At 33.6% G+C, this 15,132-nt stretch overlaps 1 protein-coding gene across 1 annotated transcript; it reads left to right on the top strand.

Annotated features, from left to right (window-relative positions):
- Positions 1–12,420: 12,420 nt before the first annotated feature.
- Positions 12,421–14,221, top strand: LOC149145582 (GDSL esterase/lipase At4g10955-like). The gene has a single exon (XM_089448662.1). It carries the CDS (start codon positions 12,601–12,603, stop codon positions 13,666–13,668), a length of 1,068 nt encoding a protein of 355 aa, XP_089304788.1. The 5' UTR covers positions 12,421–12,600; the 3' UTR covers positions 13,669–14,221.
- The last annotated feature ends 911 nt before the right edge of the window (positions 14,222–15,132 follow it).

Genomic DNA, 15,132 nt, shown 5'->3' on the forward strand with positions numbered 1-15,132 from the left:
TAGGAATACAAAAGACATTAATTGAATACAAACTTCTCATCCATCAAAATCCAATTGTTGAACCACCTCCATCACCAAGCCACAATGGGTATAGTTTATTTAGCAATATTGTAGAAGAACACGAAAATGAAGAAGATAGGAGTGAAACCACTTTCGGATTTCATATTCTTGACAAGGCACTAGATGTCAATATGAATAACATCCCTCCCTCCTTCTATCCAAACTTTTTAGGTATGGCCAAAGAAGACCTTGATGCATTTTTATTTGAATTTAACATTTTGTGTCATATTTATAACTATGTGGATGACACACATAAACTAAAGTTATTTCCTGCAACTCTAAAAGTCTCTGCATTGACATGGTCCATGGGATTAAGAAAACATAGCATTATATATTTGGATGATATGAAAACTACTTTTCTTAAAAAAATACCAATATTATTATAGATCTAAGGACTCATAAAATGGTATTCTTAAGATGCAACAATAGAAAAAAGAGAGCTTTAAGGAATATCTTGAAAGATTTTGTATAACCTTTAGAAGACTAATCCTAGTGCTCATAGTGATGATACAATTAAGAATATTTTTCTGAGAGGGATACAGGATGAATATATAGATATGTTAACTTTAATGGGTTCTGGTGACATTTCTTATATAACATTTAATGACTTTTGTGATTTATGTAGGAGTTATTCGCGAAGAAGAGTTAAGACTAATAAAGGAATAAGGGGCCCTTTCTCTAGGATAACTAAATATATTGCAAGGGGAGTAACAAAGGTTGAATGAGGAATTTTTTTAGAAAAAATTATGACTAAAATCCTTGGCACCCTTAGCTGCAATTTGATACAATGGAACTTAAAAAGAAGTAGGAAGAAGAAAATATACCTTTAGTTGTTTTCCATTTTCAATGTAGAAAAAAACATCCTTTGAAAGAGTGTCCATTGAATAACAATATGGTTTGTGTCATTTGTGTAGAGGACCATAGTATGGATAGTTTCCCCTCACTTTCAAGACTGGAAGTTGTTATAAAGGAAGTGCTGAGGTAGTTGAGCCATCTTTTTAAGTTGCACCAAGAAGACCATGGTTGATCCTAATGGATATTGGTGGTCACTTACCTATTCTACCTAGACCTCCAATCAATTTCATCAGTTTCCTTGATTGTAGCAGCATTTATTATTTTTAGCAGTTTTTTTAGTCTTGAATTTCTGAAGTTGTTTTGACCCCCTAAATGGAATTTTTGAGGTCCATAGCAGGCCTTTGATTACATGGTAAATCTTGTAGTACTCATAGAGATATTTCCAATGAGGTATCATATGCGCCAAATGGATATTATAAGACCAAGTTACGACCCTGGGAAGTTGGATGCCCAACTAACCCCAGTTGGTAAGACAAACTCTTGGTGTTCCATCTCCTCGGGTTAGGGTTTTGGTTGTTTATGGTTTCCCCTTGTTGTTCAATAATGAAAGGGCCCTTGAGCCTCATTGTAACACAGTTCAGAGGCATGTAGCTACCACTTCTCTTCTCAAAGATAAGCTACCATTGCCCAAGATAGTTTATTTCCATTATGTATGTAAGCATATTTCTCTTCTTTTTTTATATTAATAAAATGAAGTTTTATTTATGTTGCATCTTAGTGTTTATGTTTATATTTGTATTTTGTTGTGTTCCTGCATAAGTCTGGATCAATGGTAGCCACTATGAAAGGTATGGCATAACATTTTTCCTCTCAAGTTTTTCCATCTTATCATTTGAAATGGAATGCTCAAATTCCTTTGCAACATATCTAGCCTCAACAACCAAACCAACCTTGGCAACAACAAAACTAGCGGGCGAATATCTATGGGAACATATCTCCACAATTTGTTCCTATGCCTTATCCTCAATATCCATAATAACTCCCATAAATGCCACAAGCATTTACTTATGTACAACCACAAATGAAATTTTAGGTCCCTATAATACTAGTGTAACCCCTATATTGGTATTATTGTGCCCCATAGAAGCCCAATATTGTTATTGTTGTGTCTTTACATTATTATTGTTATGTAGGCCCTAATTATAGTTTTACCCTTTAGACTCTTATATATACAAAGGTGGTCTTGTCATTTGAAGAATCCAAGAATTGTTCATTTATGTGACTTAAAAGGAGGTTTCCTAGGTTGTTCATCTACCTTTTCTTATGTTTCTATGTTGTATTGATTTGGATACTTATAATTAGTATTAGAGCTCTTGATCCTAGGTATTTATTGCTTCAAATTGGTCATTGTGGCATTTTCACTATAAGTTTTTACTGTGAAGCTTTAGACCATGAAATTTTACCACATGGACGAAAAATGTGGATGAACATCTGATTAAAAAATCATACCTTAGTTTTCTATAATTTTATATATATGGTCTAAGAAATTTTTGGTTTTTGTATGCTTTGTAATTCATGCTCAAACAGGTGTCCCAGGAAAAATCATCATAACTTTCTCTTCATGCATCAGATTTGAATTCTGTAAAAGGTGACTGAAAGTGAATGGATTGTATTTTTTGGGTAGAAGTTTCAAGGCTTAAGGTTGAAATAGTGAAACATTGCATCTCGTAAAAGTTCACTATATTGAACCATTCCATAATTAGGTAAATGTAGGTGATTTGGAATAACTTCATCTCAAAGAATCCAATATTGGTCTAACTTGTGGATGTGGAAAGAAGACAAATCAAGATACCTCGGCATAAAAATTTTAACCTTGGAAGGCTGAAGTTGCAGAGATACAACAATCTTTGGTTTTTGAAGGTTTGATTCTAGGCTGCTAGGGACAATCAGTGGTTTGAAGCAGTTTTTGAAGGCTTTTGAGCATGGAGAGGACCTTGTAGGGGTTTTCCGGCCTTCATAAGTTATCTGGCACAGATCTAACTTCTATGGTGCATCTCATGCTTGCCTTTTCTCGATATGTATTTTTTAGGAAAGCTCTCTTTTAGTGCTTCAATGTTGAGTTTTTGTACATTTATGTTCATTTTCAAATGGAGTACAGGGTCTTCATGTGAGAGCTTTTTTCTTGTTAACTGTTTCATGACTGATTGTAGGTGATCATTCTGTTTAGAGTGAGAGTTATTTACAGGAGAATGTTTCCTTGAAGGGGAAACTAGCCACTCATTTTTCAACACATTTCATGTACTCTTTTATCACCGAAATCTATGGAGCGGTCTAGCTATGTTAGCAGGCCTGGAAATGTCCCAGGAGGGGTGAACTCCATCAACAAATTTTGTGTTGTCTCTCTTCATATTTTCTTTTATGAGTTAAAAGATGATATGTTGCTTGCTTAAAGTTCACATGAAAACTAACTCATTATCCTTGAACAGACCATAAAATTTGTTGATATATTAAGACCCATTTTTACTTGCAAAGCATCAGAGGACAACCAATTTCTAGGAAGGATAAGTTCTCCTCCAATTTCAGATAATTGGATAAATTAAGCAAGGGATGAATGGAATAATGACGAAGAGGTTTGGACGCTCATTCAAAAGTTGCAACAAGATCATAATGCATATGATACATTTACCTAGAAAAATGATTCAGTGTGGTACAAATATCGCTTATATCTATGTAACAACTCCCAACTTAAATAAAAGGTTATTTTGGAATTGCACACCTCTCCTATAGGAGGGCACTCAAGATTTTTAAAAACTTACTACAAGGTCAAGAAGGATTTTTTTTAGGATGACCCTAAATTTAATATTCAGAAGTTTATGGCAAAATTCTTGGTTTTCCAACAAAATAAATTTGATACAATTAAGACCCCATGACTTTTACAACCATTAGTTATTCAAGTCAGTGTTGGGAGGAGGTCTAATTGGCTTTTATCATGGGTCTACCTATTGGCTTAGGGTTGTGACAAACCTAGGTTTGGCATGCATTTTCAGCCAACAAACCCACTCAACACTGGCCCTTTCAACATCACCCAGAAAGTGGATGACATCCAACCCGAGGTTCCATGGGGGGACTACTAGAACCAAGTTTCCATAATTAGATGAGATTGTTGGGTTTTTGTGACACTGTGGGCATAAATTTCCATGCGATAATCATGATAACTATTACCCAAACTTATGACAACCATCCTAAGTTCTTCTACCACGCATGGGGCTTCACATATTTTATGCTCTATCTGAGTAGTTCACCATTCAACTTGCACAAGATTAACATGACAGGAATATAACAACTCTACCAATTCCTCCTATTCCACGGGACGTTAAAGAGTATTGAATTGACATTATAAAGTTCTACAACCAGTAACCATACAATAGTAATAAGATAACACATTCATACATGAACATATATGGGAGAAATGCATTGATCTTTCATTACTTCAAAAGGAGGAAACATGCATGACACGCTAGAACAAGCAGTATTTTAAATCTGGCTCACCATCCTCACCATAACTAAGGATAATTCATTGCATCATTTTTTGTGGAGTAAAAAATTATCAACTCTAAGTTAGACCATATTTTTTACATGTATTTTTCATAGTTGTTATAGACATACAAAATAACTAAGAACGGTTATTATAATCACTAAAGAAGCCTAACAAAAGACACAACATCAACAACTCTTCATTCTTTTGGCTAACACCTGAACTGAGACGAACAAATCTTCTTATTGCTCATCAATAACTTCGCGATCCTCCTTGGCTTGCCTCTACTTCATTTAAGTTGTCCTCCACGTTGACTAATGATTTATATATTCTCTGACAACTTTCTTAAAGTTGCCACATGTTGTTCAATCGCCAAATAGTGTTTGTTGGAAATATATGCTAACAGTTTGTTTGTCGCTCTGTTGACCTCTCTCCTTCTACAAACATCTTTTGATTCCTCCACTGGGGATACCTTCCTCATCTTTGCCAAACATCCCCAAATCATAATTGTCGATATCTACTCACATGTGCCCTCGTCTACTTGACATTGCAATCATCCATATGCGGTAACTTCTTCCACCGCATTTCCCTTTCATATGTCATCCTCTCTACTGCGCATTTGATTTTGTTCTCTCACCCCACTCTCCTCTGTGTGGTCCCTTACACTATTACCAAAAAAATATCAGCCTCCAACAGGCCCCTAACCCAAAATTTTGGATTGTCCTGAGCCACTCAGTCCCTCTCCTATCTCCATGGGTTTGGGAATAGGAGTCCTCGATGAGGTTAACCTTTTTATATTGGTAAAGAATATCGTGAAGGCGATCAGATGCCCTGGTTGTCCTGGAATTCCATTTCCAAATAAGAGGGAAGTACCACGCTCCTCTTTCTGTGGTTTCTCATGAGGAGTAAAGGGTGTTATCTTCCACTACTACTCCTGGATGGAGTTGTACATCCATCTTTGACATTTTCCCTCTTCATGCTACCCAACCTTTTCTTTTCCTTAGTTGCATTTCCAACGCATTTGCATGACCTCGACATTATATGTAGCTATTTTATGCCTAGAGGGTTGGCGTACCAGCACCCAGGGCATGGAACTTTGCATTTGACCATGTTTTTATTTAAATTACTATTTTAGAATTGTTTCAGTTTTTCGTTAAAAAAAAAAAAATGTTTGTAAACATTTTGAGAAAAATCATTAAGTAAAATTTAGTTATGATAGTTAGGAGTTTTCACAGTTAGATGTGGTAATTGAAAGCACTTTTGATTTGTTGTTTAAGGAGAAGGAAACCATATGAAAAGGGTTCGGAGTTTTTGAAATTTTGGCTCTATCAGTGTAATGTTATATCTTTTTTGGAGATTTATGAATATGTAGTCAAATTGATTGCAACTCCTACAATATGTTACAGTATCTAATGTTTCTTTCTTAATGTGTTATTTTTCAAGATTGTTTTTCCTCAAGTAAAAATAATGTATAGTGCAACATGATTTCTTTAACAAAAAGTACAGGTTTATTTATGCTACAGTGGTGAAACCCTCTTTTAATTATTTCTTCTTCTTTGTAGTTTAATATTTCAAATTTTTTAACTACCAAAGCAAGGGATAGTCTAATTAGTTTTAGTCTTTCTACAAGATTAAATCGACATTACATTCAAAGTTATTTTTTCTCTGGGCTATATTTCCAAAATTTTGATTAGTTTTAAAAGATGTCCTTGTTATTAATTCCTTTCAACTATAAATTTTCTCCAAGAAAAAATGGTTAATCCATCGATCTAGTCTTAAGATGAAAGTGGCATTGCGAAGACAATAGAACATCAAACATGTATCATGATCATGTTTCTAGCAACACAGGCTTCCTATTTTTTGCACATTAGTGATATGGGAAAACTCTCATAGTTACAGGTATCATGAGAATTAATTGAGTTTATATGATATTCTTGATGATGCAATTATCACTTGCATGATGTTGTTTTTTTGGGTGGGTTTCTGCTATGATTCTATCATTTTTGTACATATCAAAATTATTTATAAAAAATAGGTTTCTATAACTTTTCCACTAGTTTGACAACCTAAAACTTGATTCTTATCCTCAAACAATTAAAAACCAATTCTACTAAATGATGAATAAAGTTCATTAAATATCATTAACTAGGGAAAAACAATGCATTCAAATGTAGTTTTCATTGCTAAAGGCTTAACTAAAGTCCAAAATATTTTTTCTTTAGCCATGTTTGTTACTGTGGGTTACTTCATATTTATTAACATGCAATCTAGACAAAAACTTAGTTCATGATTTTTGGGGCAATTGCTCTTAAGTCAAATGACTTATGACAATTGAAGTGGCCCAATGATCACTTGTTAACACTTGACCCAAAATCTATATTGAGTATATTGAAAAGACTAATGTCCACGTTCTTGTTCATCAACACCCACTATCATGAAACCATGCATTACTAAAGTGTATTTTTTCTATTTGATAGAGTTGATGAGTTTTTTGTTTATTCAACAAATTCACGTTTATTTTGTTTTAATTGTTTGACTAGTTTCATATCATTCAAATTATTAGTAATAATTCTTCATTTTTATTCAAGAGACCATCATCTTGAATATCTACTTTTCAATAAAGACAAAGTTTCTCAATACTTTTTCTTTCTTTATTTTGTTCATGGAGGGATTTGCACATCAATGCAAATGCTCTAATTTCAAGAATTATTACTAGTCTTTTGATCCCTTAAATCTATGACTTAGTCATTTGAATCTTTTCTAATGCATATTATTTTAATTATGTTTTCAATTCTCAATTGGATCTAGCTCGATTGATTAAGAGCATTGTTTTTCACTCAACTCGTGATAAAGGTGAAATAAAAAGGTATGAGTACAAGTACTTATTTCTTATTATTTGAATGGTCATAAAAATTCACCGTGAATTTTTAATAAGTCAAAAGTTTTTTCTTTATGCAATCTTACATCTTACTTCTCTTCATTATTATAAAAAGAGATAACTTGTTCATCCAGTATGACGTCAATTGTTGGCACAAAACAACAATTCCCCATTTTCTATTTAAACATAATAAAAACGCAGACCCTTTAAATTTTTATTTTATACTTTTCTCTCTTCTATTAAAAAAATTATCCCTTAAAAAACTCTTCAATATTCTTTAATTTTATTAACGTTGAAACTTGTCTTTATGGCTAAATATTCATTGTGGCCAAGGCTTTCTACATGAATAAACTTTATAGAATCTATTTCTCACTCTCTTAAGGAAACTAAATTACTACCTATAGACCCAGAGACATTTCATCCACAAGCATAAGAATTAAAGAAGCAAACACAAGAAAACAGAGTTAACACTTCTAACAAAGTTGAGCAATTGCATATGCTAAATCTCGAGCCAAATTGGGAATTCTTGCTTGAACTTCATGGTCATTTGTAGTTAATTAAAGTAGTGAACAATCGGATTCCAAAAGCTAATTAAAGTAGTGAACAATGAGATTCCAAAAGCTAAAGTCCTCATCCATTTGAATGTTGTAACCATTCTCTATTTTAATATTTTTGTTACTATTTTGTCGATAAAATTCAAGAGCAAGAACTCACTACTTTGAAATTGTAAAAACTATTTCAGTGGGCATAGCATATAGTTATAGGCTCTAATTTTTTGAAAAAAAGGCTTAGTCTCATTTTTGTACTAGTTTCTTTTCCAACACAAGCTAAAACACTTTTGATTTCATGTCTCAGTAGAGTTAACACTATCATTGGTTTTGTCTTAAATTATTTTTTCAGATCATTTAAACTTGTGCATGTCTATAATTAAAAGATTTAATAATTCACCATTTTCCTATTGGATCTTTCATTTGTAAGTATAATAATTCAAGACTAAATGTAAATATTGTTTATTTTAGAATTCATTTAACTATTTAATTCAATTGGTTATCATTTACAGTTTGTTTTGATTAAATGATTGAACAAAAAAATCTATATTTCTAGCTATTGAATTATATTTTGATTTCATGTATACAAATTTGCCCTATATATTAAGCGATATAATTTATTTAGAATTTATCCATTTTACTTCACTTTTTTACTTTAGAATCATTATATGGCTTTCTATTGGCTTTCTATATTAGCAATGTTTTGCACTCAACCTATGATGAATTCTAGCTAGTGACAATTAGGCTCCTAATAAATATTTTATTTGATTAGTTTTAAGTTAACCAATTTTTACCATCTTAAATTTTTATTATTATTTTAGGTTGCAATATTAGCAACCTTAAAAGAACTTTACTGCATGCAATTCTAGTTTGAAATTATATTTGTTTAATTAAATATTCATCATAAAATTAATTTTATTTTAAAATAATTTAAAATTAAAAAAGAAAAAATAAATAATAAAAATGTTTAAATCAATAATAACAATAATTTTTATTATATATTAATTAAAAAACACTACATCTGGTAAAATAATTAATTTATAATTTATTAAATTATAAAATAATTAAATTTTATAATTTATTTATAATCATTATCTCAAATTGAAAAGAAAAGAAATGGTTGTTCACATTTATGCAAGTACAAATTTAATAATTCACATGAGCTTCTAATTAATATTTTGTTCTACGAATTTTAAGTTGACTAATTTTTGCAATTCGAAATTTTTATTTTAATTTTAGGCTGTTATATTTACAATCCTAGAAATATTTATTGATGCAACTTTTTTTAAATTACAATGGTTTAATTAATTATTTTTTATTATTTTAAAATGATTAAATAATAAAAAATATTTAATAAAAATATTTTTTTTTGAGAAATATGTCAAAATTTCCGTCCACCCATTTTGAATCACTCACTGTGGTTCATGGTTCATCATATGGACATACGGACATAAATGGATGGCTTGAAATAGAGAACTAATAAATAGTCAAAATTTATCTTCTATTTTATTTAATTATTTATTTATATTTATTTGTTAATTTTTACTATTCCTTCTTGGTTTATTTGTTTTTTCTCTATTTTTCCTGATTTCTTTACTTTTTTCTTTTTCTTTTTCTAGCTTTCTAGCATTTAACATATTTATTTATTTATTTTTGTTTTTTATTTTATTTATTTATTTTCTGTATTTATTTTTATTTATTTATTTTCATTATTATTTTATTTATCTTTTTTTAAGTATTGTATTTTAATCTTAGTTCTGGTCTTTACCTTTTTTATAAGGGTTATAATTTATATTACTGGTATATATATATATATATATATATATATATATATATATATATCATTTTAATTCTTTTACGAGACCGTCATTGTTAAGCTTAAGACCAACGACGGGTGGTCTAAAGACATTAAATGCAATATCGGAGTTAAGCAAGGGTGTCCCCTTTCCCTTAACCTTTTTGGCATATTACCATTTTACTACTGCCCTCTCCAATACCATTAGCAAGTTCTCTAATGAGACTTCGTATAAACATAATCATAGAACTTCCAATCCATGGTATGACAAAGACTGTAAATTTTCCAGGAAAGTGATCAAAGACTCTCCTAATGAAATCATTAAGCTCTGAAATATAAATATATACAAAGCTCTCATCAAGAGGAAGAAGAGGTCATATTAGCAAGAACATCTTCTCCACCTTTCTAAAGTCATGCCCAAAAAGTTTTGGCAGAATGTGCTGGTTCGTAAAACCAAAGATAATCATTTTATCCCCTTAGAAAAGTGGGACAACTATCTTAAGAAGTTGTATGACTCTCCGGACGTTATGGGCACGACCTTAAACACTCTTGTTAAGGAGGATGTATTTTCTCTTGAAGACATTGAGTCTAGGATTAATAAGATCGCTAATGGGAAAGCTAAAGATATTGAGGGATACCAAGCTAAGATATTTAAAATAGGAAGATCTATCCTCATTCCTCATCTCCACAAGTTTCTCAATTTGGCTGTAAAGCATGGCTTCCCTCAGCTTTGGATACAAAGCCTTATTGTGCCTATCTTTAAAAATAGGGACAAAAGTGTTCCCTCTAACTACAGGACCATTATGACTAGCCACGCTATATGGGCTCATTTTGGAAAAGAAACTTAGCCTTTGGCTTGAAATCCAAGGTAAAAGAGCTAAAGGGCAAGCTAGTTTTAGGAGACATCACTTGACTATCAACCATCTTGTCACTCGTAGGATCATTACAAAAGAATGTCGCAACAGTAAATCCAATCTCTTTTGTTGTTTTGTGGACTTTAGAAAATATTTTGACATTGTTCCTCGCAAGAAGCTTCGGGAGAGACTTGAAGAGATCATGGTTCCTCCGGAACTGAGGACCGCAGTGATCTGCCTCTAAGAGACTGTCACTTCCAAGCTTAAGAGTTACAACAAAGGGTGGTCTAAATACATTAAATGCAATATCAAAGTTAAGCAAGGGCGTCCCCTATCCCCCACCCCTTTTGGCATATACATCGATAAGCTAGAGGAGTGTCTAGAAACTGTAGGATGCAAGGGCACCGAGCTTGTGGGTGTAATCATTACTCTTCTCCTTTATGCTGATGATATTGTTCCTCTTACAAAAAGCCATGATGACCTAGACAAGCAGCTTAAGACTCTTCATGCCTACCGCTCCAAGATGGGTATGACAGTTAATACCAACAAGACTAAAGTCAAGCTCATTAAATCCAAAAACATCACCCATGGTAGTTTCATTTATAATAACCATTACTTAGAGCAGGTTTCTTCTTATTAATATTTGGGTATTGACTTTCCTCATCAACTCAATGGAATTATAACATCAAGAAAAGGATTATTAGAGGCTGTAAATCTTATTATGAGCTTGAAAACAATTGTAAAATGGTTGATCTTTGCAATTGGAGTAAAAATCGGTTCCTCTTTGAGACTCTCGTCACCCCCGTTGTCTTAATATACGGATGTGAAGTTTGGGGTTGCAGTTTATCTAGAGAGTCTTGGAGAAAGATTGAGATGATTCAAAAGAAATTCATAACCTACAACCTAAAGATCAAGGGAAATACTCCCTATCCTATCCTCTTGATCGAAGCTGGTATGTCCCCCATTGAAAGTATGGCTATGTTTAGATATATGATGTATAAGAAGAAGCTTTACAACATGGAATCCAAGAGGCTCCCAAAAATTGCTTCTAACTTTAGTCAAAACCCCCACCTTCACCTCAAGCGTGGGTGGCATAAGGATGCCCAGTCTTGGCTCAACCATTGGGGAATTAAGGAGGAGATCATTATGGGAAGAAAAGATAGTGTCAAAGATACTATTATCTCCAATTTTAAGGACAAGTTGTGGAAGGATAAGGAGCTTGAGGGTAAAAGGAAGCTAAGATACTATAAGGAGGTGATCAACCCCACCCTTGATAACCAAAATTATCTCGCGGTGTTGACCAACACTAAGAAAAATGGAACATTGCTAGGATTAGAACTAATTCTCACAAGCTTCGAAGTGAAACTGGGCGGTGATCTACTCCCAAAAAATTAAAAAATAAAGAAGTTTATATCAATAATAAAAAACATTATTATTAAATATTACTTAAAAAAACACATGGGTAAAACAATTAATAAAAATAAACCATTAAAAAAAATTAATTAATTAATTAAATCTATAATAAAAATAATTATTATTAAATATTAATTAAAAAACTACGTCATCTTAATTAATTAACTAATTAAATCTATAATAAAAATAATTATTATTAAATATTAATTAAAAAAACCACGTCATCTGAAATAATTAATTTGTAATTTATTAAACATTGTTAGGAAAAAACACTCCATTGAAATAATAAAAATAATTTATATGAGACTAATCCACGAATCACGCCACTTGGGCTTTTATATTCATCCATCTAAATGCATTTTGGTCATCGTGTTCCAGGAAAGGAAAAAGTCGTGAGTTCCAACAAAGGAAAAGTCAGGCTACATGGATTTGGGGTCCACCAACAAAAATGACCGCGAAAGTTGGAACACTCCTAAACACCAAATTAGAATAAATCTCAACTTTCAACGCCGGGTGCAATTGATCAGCAAATCCAACGCGTTACGACGGAGCGAAAGCACAGCGAAATCCATGGCGGATGCGGGACCCGGCCGAAGCCTACGCTGAACATTTCTAAACAGAAAATTTCGATAAATCTCCTTTTGGAACGAAGAGTGCAATTAATCAGCAAATCCGACGCGTTACGAGACAGAGAGAGCGCGCGCGCGAGAACAGTGAAATCCATGGCGGATGCGGGCGTGGACAGCCTGATCGATTTCCATGCCACCGGCCCCAAAAACATACACCCAGATACTCCGAACGTGAAGCGAATATGCATGGCCTGCCTGGTGAACGCTGCCTACATCCTGGAAATCAACAGGCACCGACGACGGGGGCCGAACCCGCCGATGGCCTCCGCGTGGTGCGAGCCCTTCAATTATAAGGTGAAGCACCTCCTCCACAGTGCTGTCGATGGCTCCATCTTCGGCGCCGTATTCGTCTGGAGCTGCGTCTCGGCGCTTAAGCATTTTCATTTCCACCGCCCCTCCGTATTTCCGGCCATCGTCATCGCCTTCAGAGGTACGATTTTCTCACCTGCAAACATAATCTCCGACCTCCGCGATGATTTCAGTCTCATCCTGCAACAGATAAACAAGGTTTCCCGTCTCGATGAAGCCCTCCGGGTTACTAAACAGATGGTGAAGGAATACGGGGCTCAGAACGTTTGCCTTACAGGCCATTCCCTCGGAGCCGCCATTGCTCTCAAAGTCGGCCGAATAATGGCCGAGAAAGGGCTTAATTTGGATGCCCATCTGTTCAATCCTCCGTTTTTTTCGCTGGTTTCAGTCAAGGACAAAAAATTGGGAATTTTTATTCAGAAGATCCGGGAGAGTGCTGCTGGACGTCTGGCCAAGGGTAGGAAGGATGATGCCCAGGCTCAAGCCACCTTCATTGCCCTCCAGAAATGGTTCCCCAATTTATATATTAATGTCTCTGATCCCGTGTCTTGTAATTATTTATATTATTTCAGAGCCCGCCGGAGTTTTACTGCCCATAGTTCCATTGTTAATTCAGTATTGTATTTATTGGGGCGAAAGGCCGAACCCCATCATCTGTTGCCCTCTGCAAATCTATTTATTAATTCTAGTGGGCACAGGGAATTTAAAATAACTCATGGGTTGTATCAGTGGTGGTCAGAAGACACTCAACTGCAAGCTGAGCAGTACAGCTTGAATGTGCAGGAGTTTGCAGATCTTATGAACAAATTTGAGAAAGTTACAGTTTCCAACAGTTCTCAACATTCTATGTAAGGTTTTCTCAATCATAGGAGAAAAGTTGGACCCGCCTCTTGCAAATGGGAGCACAAGTGATTCCTTGCTTATTAGGTATTCATGTTGACTTCAGAAGTTCACACGTGTTACTTATGAATTTTCAATCATAAACTAAATGCTTTGTATCGGCTTTTGCACAGTGATGTTCACTAATAGTGCTCTGATAGAGTCCAAGCTCTCAAATACCGTATTTCATAGATGTAGGTTGATCAGAAATGTATCTGGGAGGAATGTAATCTCTCATTCAATAGCCCAGTCCTTTCATGATTAGTTTCCAAGGATTCCGGATAACAGACAAACTTTATTCAAGGATCATAACAAAAATCATTTTGTCATGAACTTTTGGCAATACTCTAATAATTGTATTATCTTCATTCTTTCAGATGTTTTCGGCTTTCTTTTCGTAAGCTTCTATGTTAAAGCTGTGAACAGAAACTCCATGCCATGTTCAGGGCCAGGGTATCAGCCTCTCTGCTTAATGCCTTTGCTGAGAATACAAATTTGTTGATATACTACATCAGAGTATTGGCCCTTTAATAATACCATTGTAACGAAATTTATTTGATTTTATGAAACACATGAGAACTGAAGAGGCTAGAAGCCTCATTGTAAAAATATTCTCCTGACGATAAAATACATGCCCTGCTTGTGGATATTTCTTTGACAAATTGCCATGGTTCTATCGCTTAAAATCGTGTGTATATTGTTCGTTTCTGTCATTATTTTTGTTGTCCGTGCAAGTTCTAAAAACCAACGAGTGGTATCAAAGCCAAAAAGTTTAGTTAATGAATTTACCATTTGGTTGTGGATGTAAAGAGATAGATTAATAGAATTAGAGACCAAGTGAGCCTTCACCATTCAACTCTGACACTTTACAGCTAAAAATCCTCAAGCCTTTTAAAAGCTTCATCACATCTAATACAATGGGACACCAATAACGGGTGCCCAAAACCACAACTATTAACCTAACAACCTTAACTCTTTCACTAAATGAAACTTCCTTACATTTATTTTTAATTATATTTTCCTATTCACTTTATTAATTGTAAATACTTCATTCAAAGTTCATTGTACTCATATCTCCTTTTCCAAATAGCATTTATTGATATTGCATTCAAAGGTGGTTGCACTCATCTCCCTCTGATTCGTAGAATACATCAAATGTCTCAAGCTTGCTATCATTACCCTGTTCAGTGGAAGATTTATTTAAAAATATAACTAAAATATAAATTTCACAAAAAAATAAGAGATTGTCTAGCGCCTATACTTTTGTTGATTCCATATAAATTTAAAAGCATTGTACTTTTGTTGATTCCATATAAATTTAAAAACATTGATGTTTCATTTTGTTGATCCCATATAAATTTAAAAGCATTGTACTTTTGTTGGTCCCATATAAATTTAAAAACATTGATGTTTCATATTTCAGGTTTTCTCCCACTG

Source organism: Pinus tabuliformis, chromosome X, assembly GCF_031772625.1.
Source record: "Pinus tabuliformis cultivar Carrire ecotype Pingquan chromosome X, CPIR1, whole genome shotgun sequence".
Taxonomy (NCBI): Eukaryota; Viridiplantae; Streptophyta; class Pinopsida; order Pinales; family Pinaceae; genus Pinus; species Pinus tabuliformis.

Excerpts from the sequence above, each read along its gene's own strand:
- LOC149145582 (XM_089448662.1), top strand. The coding sequence starts at position 12,601 with ATGGCGGATGCGGGCGTGGACAGCCTGATCGATTTCCATGCCACCGGC.